At 41.9% G+C, this 19,161-nt stretch overlaps 1 protein-coding gene across 3 annotated transcripts in view; it reads right to left on the bottom strand.

The window, feature by feature from the left end:
* STRN3 (striatin 3) overlaps positions 1-19,161 on the bottom strand; it is a 123,572-nt gene that overhangs the window by 48,064 nt on the left and 56,347 nt on the right. For 2 of the 3 annotated variants that reach the window (XM_059723026.1, XM_059723027.1), the window contains exon 7: positions 18,715-18,856. In XM_059723026.1, the coding sequence (XP_059579009.1) occupies positions 18,715-18,856 (142 nt within the window). Of the gene's footprint in view, positions 1-5,200; positions 5,312-18,714; positions 18,857-19,161 lie in introns of all 3 variants that reach the window. The other variant, XM_019488689.2, reaches the window with a different exon arrangement.

Below are 19,161 nucleotides of genomic sequence, written 5' to 3' on the forward strand. Positions count from 1 at the left end.
CTAATGAATCCTTGTAAGTACAGGCTACCATATGTGCTAGCTTTCCTGTGATTCTCAAACTGAAAAAAGGCCGACTAGAATAAGCTCATGATCAGAAGTGACATGCATATAAATGTTTACAACTGTGCTCTGGTGCAACCTCTCTCAGAGTCTGAATGCAAGATGGGAAGAACTATACCCAATATGGATTGGATATAGTACGAGGACAAAAAGTATGTAAAACGGGGACTGATGCTGTCTGCAAACTGTACTCGAGTGAAGTATATAACCAGCATTGGACCTAAGTGCAATGCTCCCTCTTCCTCTACACATGGCACTAGAGAAGTAAATAACATTTTCTTCTCTACCGTACCCTCTAGTTTTCTGACCTTTCAACCTCCTCTTTTGCTATAGTACAACCTATAGCAATGTTTCTCAACCTTTTTAGACTCAAGGCACCCTTCAGAAAATTGTTGGCTTTTAGTTTTCCCTTGATTTTTGACTAAATAAAAATAATAAAGCAATTCTTCTGCTGCAAAGAACTCAGAAAGGCTGCAACAGGTCAGAATGTTTTTAACACTATGGATGCCTATTTGAAATAGTTGGGTTTATCTTATGAATTACTGTTTGCACACCTTACAGTGCTAACATTGCGTGACACTTGGCAGGACACCCCTAAAATGGATCTGAAAGCACTGTGGTTGAAAATCACTTACCTACAGATCATGCCACCTGAGAAACCAAGGACTAAAATGGGACTGAGGGAGAAAGCCAAATTTTTAATTTGGCTAAAGAATAGGTGGAGTGGGGGAAACTGAAAGAAAAATACAGAAAACAAAGGAAGAGAGACTGAGGGGATGAGGACAGAAAAAGAGGAAAACAAATGATTCTACAAAAGCAGGAATTTATACCTCCCTGCCTGCTTCTGACACCAGACACCTCCAGGGATTTGCCTTATCTGCACATAACAGAGGAACACACACAAAAGGACTCTCAGACCCAGGGAATACACTTCCAGCTTCTATCCCCATGTGCAAAATGAAGTTTATTTTCTACCTATGAGGATTTTTACAATTTTTGATTTCCCCTCAGCCTGAAAAAGGATGTGTATGCCCAAAAACTTTCAAAGAAATAATTTTTTTGCTACTTTTTAGTTGGTCTAATAAAAGATATTGCCTCTGAACTAAGAGTTTTGTGCTTCTCTGGAATTCAACCTCTGTAACTTAGATGTCATGTTGATCATCAGACAGTACAGCTTTAGAAGACATGAACATCTTACAAGTCTCTGGCCATCATAGCATTCGGTCCTCAATATTCAGTGATCCCAAAGGATGCCATGTATGTCATCTCCATTTTTGTTCTGAAAGATGACAGATGTGGGTATCATCTGAGTCCTGAAGAAATACTAAATGCCTGCCAGGTATGGATTTGTCCTTCTGGACCAAAAGGTACCTTTATCAAGCAAACCGTAACAAGAAGGGCACTACATTAGACTGCTAGCCTTAATCCTAGCATACTGATGTAGGAAGTAAACATGAAAACAATAAAAAAATATGGTTCTGTGAAAATCAAATGAAGTCCTTAGTTGTCTCCACATTGTTATTGTTTAGCCTATCTACCAGTTTGAAAAATTCACACACTAGGAGACCAAGCAATTGAAGTTACTAAAGTAAATGAACTAAGTACCCACCCCAGCATAAAAATAAAAGGTTTTATAAATGTAGACCAAAGATCTCTTTAAACCAGAACCAAATCAAGTTCAGGTGCTTTGCCAATCTGTACACTTTCAAATGAACGAAATGAGGATTCTGTCATAACAAAGGACTAACAAATACAGATATGTTATTACCACAGGTAAGTACCCGATTAAATGCCTTACGACAGTTACCTTCTTGGGCCCTTCTCAAATGACTTAATGCTAGGAAAGGGAAACTTATTCAACTACTACTTTAAAATATACTAGCACACAAGCTTTAGAGAACAGAACTGGTTTTTAATTTCACAATGACAATATAATTACAAAAAATCTCAAGAGTCAACATTCAAAATGAAATATACCGAGTGATTAGCCTTCCAGAAGAAACTCCAGTTGTTTTAAATATCTTAAATTTTTATTCCTAGTTTCAGCCCGTTAGTTTCTTGAATCTGTGTGAAATGCATTTAAAGGGCCATCCACAGGCACAAGGATCCATGGGCCCCAATGCAGAATCAAGTCTTATAATACAAATTTAATGTAGGAGTAGTGATTTCCTTATATCATCATACTGAATGCCTACCACATTCACCACTTAATTCAAGTGACAGAAAATTGACATCGTAAAGTTAAGCAGTATATTCCAAAAGTTCAGCTTAAATGATTTAAAGCATCCAGATTTACTCTTTAGTCATATACAATTAGTTTAAAGCAAATTATTAAATAAAAATGATAATTTATGATAGTGGGAGCCATCTTTTTTGGCCAGTGCATCATAAATTAGCTCATGCCTTCCCTGAGTGTTACTTCAATCCCCTTCCTCTGTCTGCTCTGCTTTCTCCTTCCCCCCCAATCTGCTGCTCTTTCCGCTTCCTGCCCAATCTGCTGCTATATGCTTGTGACTACCACAGACTGCCACATAGAGACTGCCCATGCCACTTGAGACATATGTCTCAAGGAAGGTTGCCCCCCCCCCCCCTTAATCTATAGCACAAGTGTCACATTTTCCAGGTATCTGAGCCTAGCAATAAATACTTGGGCAGCTAATATTTGAAAACAGTCTACAAGTACAATTAATCATGGGACATTTCAGATCATAAAATATGGTTTTAGTTTTAGCCATTATCAGCTAAAACAAGAGGATGTATTGTCTGGCTCTCATAGATATTCACCTCTTAAGGGTAAAAAAAAGCAGAATCTGACTGGCATGGCAATTACATGTGCAGTATGATAGAAAATGGCAGCAAAATCGTAACCTCATGCTCCCCAGATCTTGTGGGTATATGCCCCACCATTGTAAAGTCAGGCACTCGCATACCCCTGCCTTCCCTACTGCCACTTTCCTCACCACCACTGAGCAGTGAGGGAAGTGGTGATGGCAGCTGAGATGGACAGGGAAGTACAGGTGGAGAGATGTGAAAGTGGCTGAAGTATAGGGGGTACTACTGATTGTTGCTGTAATTCACATGCCTCCCTGCACACCAACCCAAACTTTCATGTCCCCACAGGGAGACATTCCCCACACAGTTTGGGAAATATTGTTTTAATGCAAGTACAAATTCAATAGCATTCAAAATCTGTTCTTATACCAGCTTTTATGCAACTCAGAAGAGAACACTGCGCATCATGTTTTTCTTTAATAAAAAAGAGAACTTGACTCTCAGAACAGTTTGTAAACAAAGCCTGAAAAGAGATGCCAAAAGTTAAAGGGGTACAAATTACTAGGGATGAGTCTTTGAAGGTAGAGATCCACGCTTGAATTGGAAAAAAAAAAAAAAAAAAAAAAAAAAAATCAGTCTGTAAACCTGCATCCAAAAAAGTTCATGCAAATTTACTAACTGCCTAGAAGTTTTTACATGCTAAATGAAGAGGCACATTTATGTATACCCTTTCAATTGTGATCCTGCATTCAAACCAAAAAAATCCTAAATAACTTCTCTTGATAACTTTGTAACATTAACAAGTCATGCAAAATTACTTAATCAACATGCACAAACTGAATTTTGATTAAGTGATGTTAGAACTTGCACGCAAAGCCAGAACAGCACAAGTATTTAAACTATCATAATTAAGACATAAGAATCTTATCTTAATTTAAAAAAATCAAATTAAATTAAAAAACCCTTCCCTTCCTATGTAAAAGTGTTGGGCGAAGATGTAGTAAAATGTAATTTTTTTTTATTTTTTTTTTTATAATGAAACGTAATTTAATAATTACATAACACTTTACAAGTATTACATAAACACTTTTGAACTCATGTAAAATTACTTCAGCTCAAATATTGCTGGGAATTAAAATAGTTTAATTCCAGAGTAAAGTCATGGCAGTCAAGTTACTGCAATTTCTTCAAATTAATCTGGAGTAGCATCTCTGTCTACAAAAGAGTTATATATCAAACTGAATTAAATTGTAATGTTATGTACTTTATTTAATAAAGTGTTTAAAATATTAAAGTTAGGCATTCTAAAATAAATTATTTTACAAAAGAAATCTAAACCATGAGTTATCCATTTCATCTGACAGAATTTAGCCAAAAAGAAAATTTGAAGTTTAAGCAAGAGAACTAAACTGAAAATGCTGTTTTCTTAGGCTGTTAACAGATGTGGAAAAAAACCCCCAAACAGTGCTTTAGTTTAAGCCCAGCATGCACCAAGCATATTTTATGCCCAGAAGAGGCATTGCATTAATTTGACTAAGCTCACCCACAGATCAGGTGCTTCAGCAGAGCTTTTCGGCACATTTATCTAATAGCCAACTGAATCAGCTTTTAGATGAAAGCGCCAAAAAGCCCCTCTGAAGTGCCCAAACTACAGAGATGCTGGGTAGCTGGGTCAAACTAACATTTACTTTTCTGGTAAAATGCTGTTTTTTGCTCGCTGGGGGGCGGGGGGGGGTTGGTTTTTTTTTGTTTTAGGGGGAGAGGGAAGGTTTCATGTCTGTCAGAAGCCTTAGTGATGCTTTTATTTTAAAATGTGAAATATATAATGGCTATTGCACAGAAAAAGGTCACGCTCAATAATATACTATAGACTAAGCAATGAAAGTGTTACAGTCATTTTAGCTAAAGGCTTTTTTTTTTTCTTCATTTTCATGCCATATTCTGGCATTCACACACAAATACAGGCCTAACATTGATATCAAAATAGGATTCAAAGCTTAAAGAAAGTCAATTAAAGAATCTTTTCTTATCACAAGTGGACAAATTTAGCCCTTCTTTCCTATACTTCAAAGTAGAAACAGCATTCTAGATTATATGAAGTCTGTCAAGTATTCACATTAGTTTGGTCTCTTTCCCTATTTAACTGAATATACCTATTACTAAAGATTTCACATTTCCCCTCTCACAAGTGGCACGATATTTAATTTTCTTGAATTTTTGGACTCAGAAGGGAGAAAGTTAAAGTTGGTTGCCCCCGTTATGAAAAACAATGCTTAATTCAGAAAGAGAAACAGAATGTGTGGGGAAAAAAATATCCTCCGCGTGGAATAAAAAAAGTTGCATTACAAGATTCAGAATCTGCACTTACTCTTTACCCCTTTCTTCCCCTTTCGTTCCTTCTTGTACTGTTCCTTCAGTTTACTTATTAGTCCCTGGTCTACATCCCAAACCTCAGCAGTTGGGGACAGGTCATCTTTGTCTACATGCAGCATATTATTAAAAGAAAAAAAATCAGCAGTTGGCAATGCAAGCTATTGGTGATTGATTATTATAGCTCTACATAATCAATAAAAAAGTTTTCTAAGATTATACTTTAAATTATTTTAAAGGTGCAGTCTGTTTTGTCAGTAACATTTTATAAAATATTAAATTCCATTTCATACAATTTTCCAATTAACTGTTTAATATAGTTGCACATTTGGATATTGTATGATAATGTATTAGCAATGAGAAAACAATTTAAGCCTTTTCTTTAAATAGCTGTTCATTTTGAAAAATGGATCAACACTAAATACATAAAATTATCTGAAATACTCAAAATAGATTACTGCATCTTTAGAAAGACGTCTTTAGAAAGTGTTAAAAATTATTCAGCCAGCGTTGAATAAGCAAATAAATGCATTTCATGCTGTACCGCTCATGAAAATGCAAGCTGAGTAAGTATGTCAGTGCCATTTTGTTCATGAATACTACCATGCATCCTCTCACACTCATTCTGCATGCACAAATAATCCAATACCAAATATAACTTGAAAGAAAGAAATACAAATACAGTATTTCATAAAAAGATCAAAACAGAACATTTACAGTAGCAAAGGCAATCTGAGGCCCTATTACATTCTACCAGGTCTATAGTTATGATTAGTAGAAACCCAAATTCCACTGTACCATATTTGTGTGCATACCACACACACCCAAATAAGACATGCACTTTGTTTTTGGTAAGGCAGAATAAAGGGGAAAAAGATTTGTCCAGAGTTATTGCTGCATAAAGCAAGGGCAGAGACTTGTCTTTACCTGCTCACCCTCCCTTTCCTGTTTAGGCAAAAGCTACAGTTAGTTAACCTTTTCACAACTGAATTGTCAGCAGCCCTTAGCTGCTCAGCCTAAATATGAAACTAAGCTGCTTCTGAAGACTGGACTAGGCTAGGCTGCTTCTGAAGACTGGGCAGATCTAGGATTTGAAAAAGAGCCAAGAAGTCTGCGGGGCTGTAAAACAGGAGGGGAGACTATGGGTAGCTAGCTGACAGCAAAATTGTCAAAGAAAGGATAGCTGAATCAGTGCAACATCAAGACCATTAAAAGAAAAAGGAGAGAGGGTTATTAATACCTGTGAAGTGAAGAGCACTTAGCAGGAATGAGAAAGATTATAATAAGCTATAAAGTCAATTGATTTCCTCAGCTATGCCTGTAGCAGAAAGCCCCTTTTCCTCTTGCCTGCAGTTGCTCTCCCCTCCTTGGATATGTTTTTCCTCTTCTACCTTTTCCTCCTTCCTCTTTCTTTCACTTTAAGATAAGGAATTGTGTTTTGAAATTTGTATGTGTGCATTTTGTATCTTCCCTTGTATTTTGGTATTTTTATCTATTCGTGTGCCATGGCATTACTTTTGTAGCTTATATTTTATACTCCTCACCTTTCAACTAAATGTGTTTAGTTTCATAAGTCAGTTATACATTGTAACAATGTTAACAAGGGCAGGAATCAAATTGCCCTTCCCTGTATCAGGCTGGCCCCTGAAAGAAGCAAGTGAATCAGTGATTGAATGTGTAACATGGTAGCAGGCAGTAATTAACACCTGGGAGACTGCAGATCAAACGAAGGAAGAACTCAATAGAAGACAGTGTAACAACCGGGAAATCTCTAAACATCACTGATCAAGGGTTCGAAGCCCTGGCCTGAGTTAATCAATGCCGGGGACCAACTTTTGGGCTGAATATCTCCAGATGGACCACTCCCAGAGCCCTATTCAAAATTCATCAACGGACTCCCAAACCTGCACGTACATGTGGACAACCCCTGGGGCTGATGGATGCCATCCAGTAGCCACTGGGGGGGGGGGGGGGGGGGGGGAAGTCCCACGAGGGTCAACGACTCCTGGATTGGGCGAACCTGAAAACTGGGGAGTCACCAAATTCTGCCAAGGACAGATAAAAGGCAGTGAAAAGTGACCCTCAGTGGCGCCCTCTTGAACTCCAACTTGACCAGCACCCGACCTGTCCAGCCAGAAGGACCAGCTGGCGACCCCCTTCTGGAAGATGATACCACGCTCAAAGAAGCCTCAACAGCAGACTCCAGTGCCTGTGGGATAGGTATACCTGACTCTTGTAGCTTGCTACTGTGTGTGTGCGCGTGTGCGTGGGGACCAGCCCCAAGGATTATGATTTAACTTGATTACAGTGCTTCAATCTGCCTAATAAACCAGAATTTTAAGGATCCCGAGCTGGACATTTGTATCCAACATGCCTAAACAGAAATACCATGGCTGATGTCTGGCAGTTGGCTTAAACTTTAGGTTGAGCAGGGATCAAAGTAGGGTATATAGTTGCACCACTGCACCCATCCCTTTCTAGACCTGCTCCTGATGAACTTCACCCCTTCAGGCTTGATTGGTTTCCAGCACCCCATGCACAGTCCCTGCCACCTTCTCCAGCCGCCAGCACACCCAGCCACCCTCCTGCCCCTTCCCTCGCTGCCCCAGGGACAAGCCAACCCGTTACTAGCTAGTTCCAGGTGGCAGGGACAGTGTACAGGGCACTGGAAGCCCACCAAGCCTGAGCTTCCCCAAGCATGCCAGAGCTTCCAGCACCCTGTGCAGTGTTAGATCAGGACAGGTGCTGCCTGTGAGCTGGAACAGCACCTGACCAGCTAGCACCCCACCTGGGGGGCCTCCAAAGGGCACTGCTGCCACGGAGGGAAGCACTAGGCCTCCCCACAGCCCAGGGACTGCACAGCCTGGCAGCAGCTCACGCAGGCAGGTTCCGCTGGGTGGGGGGGAAAAAGCGGCAAACCCAATCCTTTTTTTCCCTCACAGAGCCTGTCTGCCCCGCCTGTGCCAGTGGCCTCTGAGCTGCAGGGGGGTTTGAACCTTGCCTCCGCAAGGGCGGCACTCCCTAGGGCCACCCAGGCAAGCTGCTAGCGGGTGGGTGCCACTACCACAGAGAAAAGGTCTGGGGCCCCACCCCGACAGCTCACGGGCCACAGGCAGTTCACCTCCTGATTCACACAATAGATGAGCAGGTTCCATGGTGGCGGGGAGAGAGAAAAAAAAAAAAAGGATCGGGCACCTCACCACTTCCCTGCCCCTTTCCCTGTCCCTCCCCCACCCCCCGGCAGAGCCTGCCTGCAGTTGGGGGTGGGGGAGCTGATGGTGGGCCATCACTATTCCATCACAGTGATAGAAACCCTTAACTTGAAACAGTGGGTCACAATTTAAAACCCACAAATTAAAAACCCACTATTTCATTTTAGGGGAACTAAACCCCACCTCATATGTACAAGCACCCTTGCAGCATCTATGTTGATTCTATCGTGGGCTGAAAAATAAGCCTCCCTGCTTAAGAGACGTACCTCAATTTTGGAAGGCTAATTTTTTGGAAAAAGGTGAGCCTGGAACATGATTAAATATGGTAATTTTTTTTTTAAATCTCACCTTTCATTTTTTTAACAAATGGGGGGGTGGGGGGAAGAAAAAAAAAGAGTGAGCATACTCTTGTAAATACTAAAAAAAATTAAAGAGATCCCTGATCCCTCTGAATTTTACCCAGCTATCAACTTCCGATTTGATTGGAAATTTCTAACTGGGGGAAAAAAAGAAGAGATGCATCAAAGTAAACATAATTGTTAAAGGACTTTTGCTTAAAAACAAACAGAGAAAAAGCAGCTAAATGAACAGTGAAGTCATTTGGCATGTGCTCCACTTAAAATGCCATGTTCTCTTCAAATATTTAAGTTTTGGTTAAAATAGTCACAAAATCAAGTTTCTCATTTTCTGCTAATTTTTATAATAAACAGCATTTCCACAAAGTGACTCTGAGGGTATAAATTTATTATTTCATTTCTGAGTCACATGAATGTACAAAAGGAGCAATACAAGGTGGAAGCAGGTACCAACTATCCTAAGAGAATCATCTTGATAAAAGAAAACAAAAAAAACAAAAACAAAACAAAAACTTACCACACTGCAAAATACTCCTCAACATGGGAGGAGTAAGTTTAAACAACTTTTGGTTGAAGTTTAGGTTTCCACATGATCTTTTATGAAAGCAAAAATGGTTACTAGAATAATTTAAATACAAATATGGCATGACAGAAACTTACAAACTGGACAGAGTAGTGAAAGACCAAAGGACACTGACACACCAACCTAGCAAGGTAGTCTTTAAATTAGGTTTGAAAGAGGCTTGCAACAGAAAGTAAATGAGAGAGAAAAAGAGAGAGAGGGAAAGAGAGAGAGAGAGAAATATAAGATCACTCAATAGACAAAAGGAAGAAGACACTGTTAAAACTCTAAAATAGCTATGCACAAAAACAAAGATCAGGAAAATAAACAGAAAAGACTCTGAAGTCTTAAGTAACATAAGCAAAACTATGACCTAAATTTGGCATCACAAAGCCTTAGAGGGAAAACTAGTACTGAAGGATGTAGGTTTTTAGGGAAAGACAGGCAGTGAAAAAAAGTGATGTGCTGCTGCACTACATATTGAGAACACATATACTTGCTTGAAAGGAGCCCGAACCAGACACACTGAATGTGCCTGACTGAAGATAAAAAGTAAAAACAAAAGGAATAATGCTATAATGATGGTGTACCACTGACCAGATATGCCAAAGGAAGTGGATGAAGCTAATTTGAACACAAAGCAGAAGCATCTAATGGACAAGGCCTGTTAAGGGAGTGAGGAAAAAGGGAAGGTGAGGAGAGAAGGAAGATAAGGAGGGAGGGAAAGAGACTGCGCAGACCTGCTGGAAAAAAAGTCATGGATACAAGATCCAAGTTCCTGGAATGTGAAGGGCAGCTTTTTTCCCCCGCAGAAGGTAAAGGAAAACACACTGAACATTTTTTTCAATTTATTTTGAAGAACTAGGAAGAAACTGGTTGAAAATCTGAAGGTGGAAGGTCATTTGGTTGAAAATTATTGTGAAACAAGAGAGTTCACCATTCTAAAGAAAAAAGGAGGAATAAGAACAGCAAAAAAGGATGAATCGACCTCCAAGCAGCAGACATCAACAAACTTGGGGTAGTGATGCAGAAGAATAAGACAGCCTAAAGGAAAAAGGAATGTAAGAGCTGACAGTCACTGAAGAAAACTATACTCAAGTACCACAGCCAATTATACCAATGAGAAGGACAAATACACAATACAGTGGGCATGTCTACATATGCAATTAATGCAGCTGAATACACTGCGTCACAGTTCACACCAGTATTTACTGCTCCCAGGTGTAGCGTTTCATGTGTGCCTGGGATTGCAGCCTGTTGAGCCAAAGTGGCACAGCCCTGGCTGGCAAGGAACCCGGAGGGTCAGCCTACAAGCCCAGGGCTGCTCCGACTTGGCACAACGTGCTGGGGAGGGGCTGGATGGGGCACAAGGATGCTTACGGTACAGGGCTGCCTGCCCACCAGCCCCACGTTGTAGTACCCTCATGTCCCAGCCAGGCCTAGTCAGCAGCTACATATGCATCGCACAGCACTAAATAATGCCATCATAGGATAGTACTTGCATTGGGAAGTATTATCCTATCGGGGCTTTTATTAGTTTAGTGTGCCCTAATAGGGGCACATGTGTAGATGCTGACATTTTACTGCAGAGCTAACTAGTTAGCTCCACAGTAAACAGCTCATGTAGGTAGATATGCCCATTAAGAGGCAAACTGCTACATCAGCTCATCAGTGCCCTGAAAAAAAAGAATCCTACATAGAAAAGGTCATACACACATGACTAAGAATGAGAATAAGAGAGTAGAATAAACTAATAGGGATAATAAAAAAAGTTTAAGGAAGAAAAAATAAGTTTATAATTAGCAAATGCAACGAAGTTCTAGAACAACATTAGAAACAAGGGGAAACAAAAGGAAAGCATAGGTCCAATATTTAACAGTGGTGGTAAACAAACACTGATGGCACAGAAAAGACTAGTATTTGCTTCAATCTTCACCAAAAAGAAATTATAATCAGATATTTAACACAGTTAATGTTAAGGGGTAAGAATGCAAGTCAGAATAAAGAAAAAACAGGTTAAAGAGTATTTAAAGAACTGGTTGAAGAAAGCTCTGAAATGCTAAGGATCATCTTTAAGAATTCCTGGAGTGTGGGGAAGTCTTAGAGGACTTGATATGGGCAAGTATAATACTTACTTGTAAAAAGTGGAGGCAGGAGACAGATGGACAGACTCTTGGAATTATTTTCTTGGTCACACTAATTCAATACGCAGAAAGATACTAGAGCAAACTAAACAATCAACTTACAAGAATTTATAAGATTAATGTGGTGATAAGAAATGGCCAATATGGAACTGCCCAAACCAGAATGTCAAAACAACCTGCTGCAGGGGCAGGCAAAATACCGCCCATGAGCCATATTTGGCCCATGGGGACCCTACAAAATTTAGAAAATAAATATTTATCTGCTCCTGGCTGCCTGTTAAAGATAACAGGAGCCAGGGACAGTAGGAACCAGGGAAAGCAAGCAGGGCCCAGCACCAAGACTGGCCCGGCCCCAGCCCCCCACAACTGGAAGCCTCTGTCTGCCACTGCTTTCACTGCTTCCCTGCCCACTCACTGGCTGCATCACTGGACTGCAGGAGCACGGGGCCTGCACCAGTGCCCTGGGACCAGGAGCAGGTGTATGCGTGTGTACAAGCACATACACAGTGTGCGCGCGCATGTGTGTGGGCATGTTCATAGGGCGAGTCCCACATGCACACCCCACCATACACATGCACCCACACCCCACCCCTGCACTGACATACATGCAGACCCCCCCCACCCATACTCCCTGGCCACGCCCCCCCCACACAACTCCCCATAACCCTCATTCCCACCCACACGCCACATATCAACACATACCCACATGCTCCCTCACCCCACACCCACAAGCCCCCCCCACACAAAACCCCCCACAAACCTATACCCCGCCCATGTCCCTCTCCCAACAATACACAAGTTAAGTTATTGTGCAATCACCTCTATGGACACCACACAAACTCATGTAAATCAAGACAAAAAATATTTTTAAAATCAAATTAATGAACGTTGTATATGTATGATTTTTAGACTATAATTTGATATTTTTCTGGTTCTGAGATGGAAAACCCCCTTGCTGAAAGGAGTATTTCTGAGGGCAAGGGGAGGGACTTCTGATGGCAAAGTTCAGGAGTTTTGGGGCAGGAATTCCGGTCCCAAGATGGTGACCAGGGGGTGAGGCACCTGTCAAGGGGCAGGGCTACCCATGCAGCCCTTGACAACTTGCCAAAACTAAAGTAGGTGACCCTCTGCCTGAAATAATTGCCCGCCCCTGACCTACTGGCTCAGTGGATAAAGGAAAATAGAGGAGAAGAGACTTACTTTGGTTAGGAATTAAATAATTTTCCATATAGCTGTCTTATACACAAATCAGGAAATACGGTCTATCGGTAATCACTGTAAGATGAGGCATAGGCTAGTTCAAAAACTACACAGAAAATACGATGCCAAAATAAAGTCACCAGTGTTCACTGTCAAACCAGGGGGACAATTTATGAGTGGGGTCCCACAGAGTTCTGTGCTGAATCCACTATTAATTAGTATATTCCTTAATAAATTTGATGAAGAAAGAGAGCACACCACTTATAAAATTTACAAGTGACACAAAGTTGAAAGGAGATAAAAGCATGTCAGATTAGAATGGAAAATATTGTGATAAGTTGGCAAAATGGTCTAAAGTTAACAGGATACAATTCAGTAAAAGCAAGGACAAAGTATTACATTAAAATTAGATGCATACATTCAAAATGAGGAAATACTGGCTAGGCAGTTACACTGTAGAAGACAAATCTGGGGGCTAGAGCAGATCGCATACTGAAAAAATTAATGTGATACTGATGCTGAAAAAAACAGGTTTTATTCTGGGATGTATTAATAGTTTCACATACCAAACACACAAGGGTAACCAGCCTGATGTACTCAATGCTGATGTAGCCTTAATTGTAATACTGAGTCCAGGTTTTGGGCACCACACTTAAGGAAAAACAGGCAAAAATATGGTTATCCCCCAGATTTTCTCCAAAAATGACCTAATGAAGCAAGGTTGAAAAAAAGCAGATTTACGTAGCCTTCAAAAAGTGAGATCATAGCACGAGGAGAGAAAGGGAGAATAACAGGCTTAGAACAGGTAAACGACAACAGTAAAAAAAGAACAGTTCTATATAACCAAGGACAAGACAAATAGTAATTTGGTTTACTGGTAGAAATGCACCGATACATTGGCCCCATATTGGAACGGTGCCGATATAAGGAAAATTGAAGGTATCGGCAACTGGCTTTTCTTGGCTGATGTGGCCAATAATGCCACTGATAAATGTCCCATGCACGTGTGCAGCTACAGCGCAGTATGCAGGTGACCAGGAGCTCAGCCTGGAAATGTGGAGAGCAACCGGATCCAGCCGGTAAGTCTGTTATAAGCGAAGGGGCATGGGCGGGGTGCAGATTGAGGCCCCAGTGGCAAGGGAGGGACTGGGACTGCACAGCCAAGCGGAGCAGAGCAGGGAACAGTTGTGAGCGGATCATCTGGGGGGTGGGAGGGCTGCAGCTCCTGCTGCTGTGCACATCCCAGGAGGGCATGGGGGGGCGGTGACCCTGGATCTAAGTACAGGGCAAGGGTGGGCTGCCACTGAGGGCTAGGGCTCAGGCAGCACTGTGCTCTTCCCAGCGTGGGGGTTGGGCCAGGACTGCACTTGGGGCAGCTGGTGGCAGCGCTGGGAGCAGGAGCTACAGTGAATTCTGCAGTGGCTGCAGTCCCCTCCATAGCTCCTTCCCAGCACACCGCTGCCTGGCCCAAGCATAGCCCGGTTCAGCACCCTGCCGGGAAGAGCCCAACATTGCCCCTGTCCCAGCCTGCAGCAGCAGCCCGCCCTCACCCTGCAAACAGATATGGTGGCACTTGCCTCCCATGCCCTCCGGGGATGCATGCAGCACTGGGAGCTGACCCTTCCCCTGCACTCCCCAAACAGACCTCCCACCCAAAGTCAAGAGCTTGACCAGGAGTTTGCCCGGGAACTGGCTGAGGCCGCATACTCCAGGACCATGGTTGTCATGGGTGACTTCAATTACCAGGCATCTTGTGGGAAGATCACTCAATCCGAGTGGTCGCAAAGCTTCCTATCAGATGACCTCTACCTGACTCAAGAAGTCTACGGGCCAACAAGAGGTAAAGCACTGCTCAACCTGGTACTGGCTATTGGGGATGACCTAACTGGCAACCTAGTAATTGCTGGGAAGCTGGGTGACAGCAACCATGAGCTGATCACCTTCACCATCCGCCATAAAGCTAGCAAGTCAGTCAGCAACACTGAAGTCCTTGACTTCAGGAAAACCGACACTGACAAGCTCAGCAGGCTCGTCAGTGAAGCCCTAAGGGACCACAACCCCAAGGGGAGGGGAGTCCAGGAAGAGTGGTTGCTCCTCAAGAGAGCGATCCTCAATGCACAAACTAAGTCTATTCCATCTCGGAGGAAAGGCAGCAAGAGGGCACAGCAGCCCCCCTGGCTCTCCAGGGATCTAGCCGACCACCTGAGGCTAAAAAGAAAGACCTACAAAGGATGAAGGATGGGATTCACCTCCAAGGAGGAATATTCTGCACTGGTCAGGTTCTGCAGGGAGCGAACCAGGAAAGCCAAGGTTGCAACTGAACTCCAACTAGCTTCGAGCATCAAGGACAATAAAAACTCCTTTTTCAGATACGTGGGGAGCCGGAGGAAAAGCAAGGGCAACATTGGACCCCTGCTGAACTAGATGGGACAACTGACAACTGATGCCCAGGAAAAAGCCAACCTATTAAATGGGTACTTTGTGTCTATCTTTCATCAGTCCCATGGCATGCCCTTGCCCACTATGAGACAGGGAGGTCTGGGTGAGGGAGATTCCCTGCCCTCCATCAATGCTGACCTCATGAAGGAACACCTTGAGAGGCTGGATACCTTCAAGTCAGCCGGCCCTAACAATCTACACCCCAGGGTACTCAAGGAGCTGGCAAGCATCATAGCCCAACCCCTGGCACAGATCTTTGAAAACTCCTGGTGCTCTGGTGTAGTGCCCGAAGACTGGAAGAAGGCCAATGTGGTGCCCATCTTCAAGAAAGGGAGGAAAGTGGATCCGGCAAACTATAGGCCCATCAGCCCGACTTCTATCCCGGGGAAGATCTTAGAAAAGTTTATTAAAGAGGCCATCCTTAACGGACTGGCCGATGCCAACATCCTGCGGGATAGCCAGCGCGGGTTTGTTGCGGGTAGGTCTTGCTTGACCAATCTCATTTCCTTCTACGACCAGGTGACCTATCACCTGGACAAGGGAGAAAAGATTGATGTCATATATGCTGACTTCAATTGCATGCGCAATCCAGGCTGACCAGCAAATGGGTGGATGAGAACCTGATGGTGTTTAACACTGAAAAATGCAAGGTTCTCCACCTTTGGAGGAAAAACCTGCAGCATGCTTATAGGCTTGGCAGCGCTACACTGGCTAGCATTATGGAAGAAAGAGACTTGGGGGTCATCATTGACCACAAAATGAGCATGAGCCTGCAGTGCGATGCTGCGGCTAGTAAAGTGAGCAAAACGCTGGCTTGCATCCATAAATGCTTCTCAAGCAAATCCTTGGACGTCATTCTCCCCTTGTACTTGGCCTTGGTGAGGCCACAGCTGGAGTACTGCGTCCAGTTTTGGGCTCCACAATTAAAAATGATGTGAAGAAGCTTGAGGGAGTCCAGAGAAGAGCCACACGCATGATCAGAGGTCAGGAAAACAGACCTTACGACGACAGGCTGAGAGCCATGGGGCTCTTTAGTCTGGAAAAGCACAGGATCAGGGGTGATCTGATGGCCACCTATAAGTTTATCAGGGGTGACCACTAGTATCTGAGGGAACGTTTGTTCACCAGAGCACCCCAAGGGATGACAAGGTCAAACGGTTATAAACTACTGCAAGACCATTTCAGGCTGGACATAAAGAAGAATTTCTTTACTGTCCAAGCCCCCAAGGTCTGGAACAGCCTGCCATCAGAGGTGCATCAAGCACCTACATTGAACACCTTCAAGAGTAAATTGGATGCTTATCTTGCTGGGATCCTATGACCCCAGCTGACTTCCTGCCCTTCGGGCAGGGGGCTGGACTCGATCTTCCGAGGTCCCTTCCAGCCCTAATGTCCGTGAAATCTATGAAATCTTTTAAGTCTGTCCTGTGCTCCGCCCCGGCTGTGCAGTGCCTGCCCCAGCCCCACTCCCTCCCTCACTGCGTGGGCCTCATTCTGCCCCCCCCTCCCCCCCACGCCATACCCCTTCCCTCTCCCAACAGACTTACCAGCTGGATGCCACTCTCCATGATGCCTGGCTGCACATCGGAATCTGATTGGTAGTGGCCAATACAGCTCATTAATAATATGCTATTGGCATCTCTAGATAGCAGGTCTAGAGATTTGCACATAGAAAACAAGTCAAAAATTTGAAAGTATATATGTGCAAAGAAGAAGAAGAATTGTGAAAGTAGTAATTGGAATTTATTTAAGAATATTGATGGTGTAGGGTGTTTAGAAGAAAAAAAGACAAGAAGTTCTGTGTTTTCTTGGAGAAAAAGGATCTGTGTTTACGTGGAGGAAATCTATTTGTCTATGGATAGCTTAGAACATCTTAAGAAAAAAAGTAATTTCAAGTTTAGTTATATAATAAGGCAAATGAATACAAATCCAGTCATATCAGCCCACAATTATAACAGGCAGTAAAGTAGGACATTTGGAATACTACATGCAATTCTGATATTATACAGTATCATGTTCTTTAACATCTGTGCAAAATAAAAACTAAATTGAAATTGTAAATACCGTAACTTTTGGAAAGAAAAGGAATGTTTAATACCAGACTGAATGGATCCTCAACTATTCCAGCTTATATAAGGAATAACACTGAAGTGAATAGAATTATATTACTATAAAACTGATTGACAATGCAACTGAATTAAATTAGGTCCTAACATTGCATCAAAGGAGAGAGTGTACACAACATTATTCAAAATATTATGCATATTAAGGAGAAAGAGGCGTGAGACCGTAATAATAGGCAAACATCTAGTTTGAGAGGAAACAGGTATGTTTTGGGAAGAAAGGGAAGATTTAAAAGGTGTAATTTTCACAGTGTTGTGGGCAAAAACACAAAGTGGAATAACAAAGCAGGAAGATAATACTCAAGAGCTGTTCAACCCAAAAATATAATCAAAACTTCCAGCTAGAAGCTGAAGTTTAAAAAAAACAACTTCAAATGGAAAAGAAGTTAAACTCTAAACTGGGAAGATAATCAATCATTAGAACAAACTGCTAAATGAAGGGATAGACTCTCCAATTCCTGCCACAGTCACATTCAGACCAGATGCTTTAGCCAGGCATTGCATTGTTGCAGAGGGCTTTATATCCTTTTTGCTCAATGATATCAAAGTACTATGGAAACTTTGAAACAGCCTCTGTACTACACCACAACCCTTCAAGCCCAGCCTCCAAGATCATTATTCTAAGTCACCTTTGCTGACACTGTCAATTTTGCTTCAACTGCAGAGCCCATACACATCTGTTACAATACAACTGCATGTGGAACCAGGATCTCCAGTTGTGAAAAGTACAGTTAGTAAAGTTTTCTCCCTCTACAACCACTTCTTTGTGTTGTTCTTTTTGTCAGGGGGGGACTTGTTTTGGTTTTTTAAGACTATTATCCAATTTTGATATGCCAGAGAGACATACATCTGCTCCTGAATTTCACAGGGCAGCAATCAGTATTTTAGTTTAATTTCTACCTTAAATACAGATGCAGCCATATAAAGAACATCTATTACTGATTCTACCAAGAAATTAGTTAGCATCTCAATATGTGGACAAAAAATAATGTACTGGGTCTTTTTCATAATTCTTCTAACTCCTACAGGAAAAATATTTAGAGGGGAAATCCAACTATAAACATAAATCCTGATCAATAACAAACACAAAGCATATATTTGAAAACTGACTTAGCTCAGACAGGTATGTACAATTCCAGCACTTTCTGGTAAAGAAAAAAAAATGCTGATCCCAGAAAGGAAATTGGTATGTTCAAAAGCAGAGACCAGAAAAAACAAAAAATACAGAAAGAAACTGCCCTCAACAGCAAATCAAAGCTGGATTTGAAGTTTAATCATTGTAACTAGTCTCACATGGTACGAGTATAAAAGTTTCAACAGCCAATGTCATATGTATCTAACTTAACATTTACTTTGCCAACACCTAATCACCACAAACATTCACACATCCATTCCATCTTAACATGTAGTGCAACTCACATGTACTGTTATGAAAGTCGTTGTATGTTGCTAAATGTCATTCAGTTAATTTCTTACCCCATTCTGTTCCATCCCCTGAACTTCGTGCTTCTCCAGCTCCCTCTCCATCTTCTGCTGTCACTAAAAAATCAAACTCTTTCAGAGCTTCTTCAGTATCAGGGTCGTCAGTAAGGTCAGCAGCTAGACCTTCATTACCAATCTGCAAAGGAAGTCAACACAATATATGTATTCTCTGAGTTTTAGGGAAATGCGTACTATTAAACAAGCAGCAAATTTTCTCCTATAAAAGTAATCTCAAGTGAGTAAGAAATGAGGAATTTAAATTAAGACTTAGTAGCAAGAAAAAACATCATCAATAAGACCAGCAAACAGTGAGGCACACATTTCTTAGAAGTACTTTAAATATACAATATATTCTATCAATCTTCATCAAGTAAAGACCGATATTTGCTTTAGTTTGCTGAAGTATTATTTATTTTCCTCTTTTCTTACTTGGAAAAGTCA

This window comes from Alligator mississippiensis, chromosome 2, assembly GCF_030867095.1.
Source record: "Alligator mississippiensis isolate rAllMis1 chromosome 2, rAllMis1, whole genome shotgun sequence".
In the NCBI taxonomy this organism is placed as follows: domain Eukaryota; kingdom Metazoa; phylum Chordata; order Crocodylia; family Alligatoridae; genus Alligator; species Alligator mississippiensis.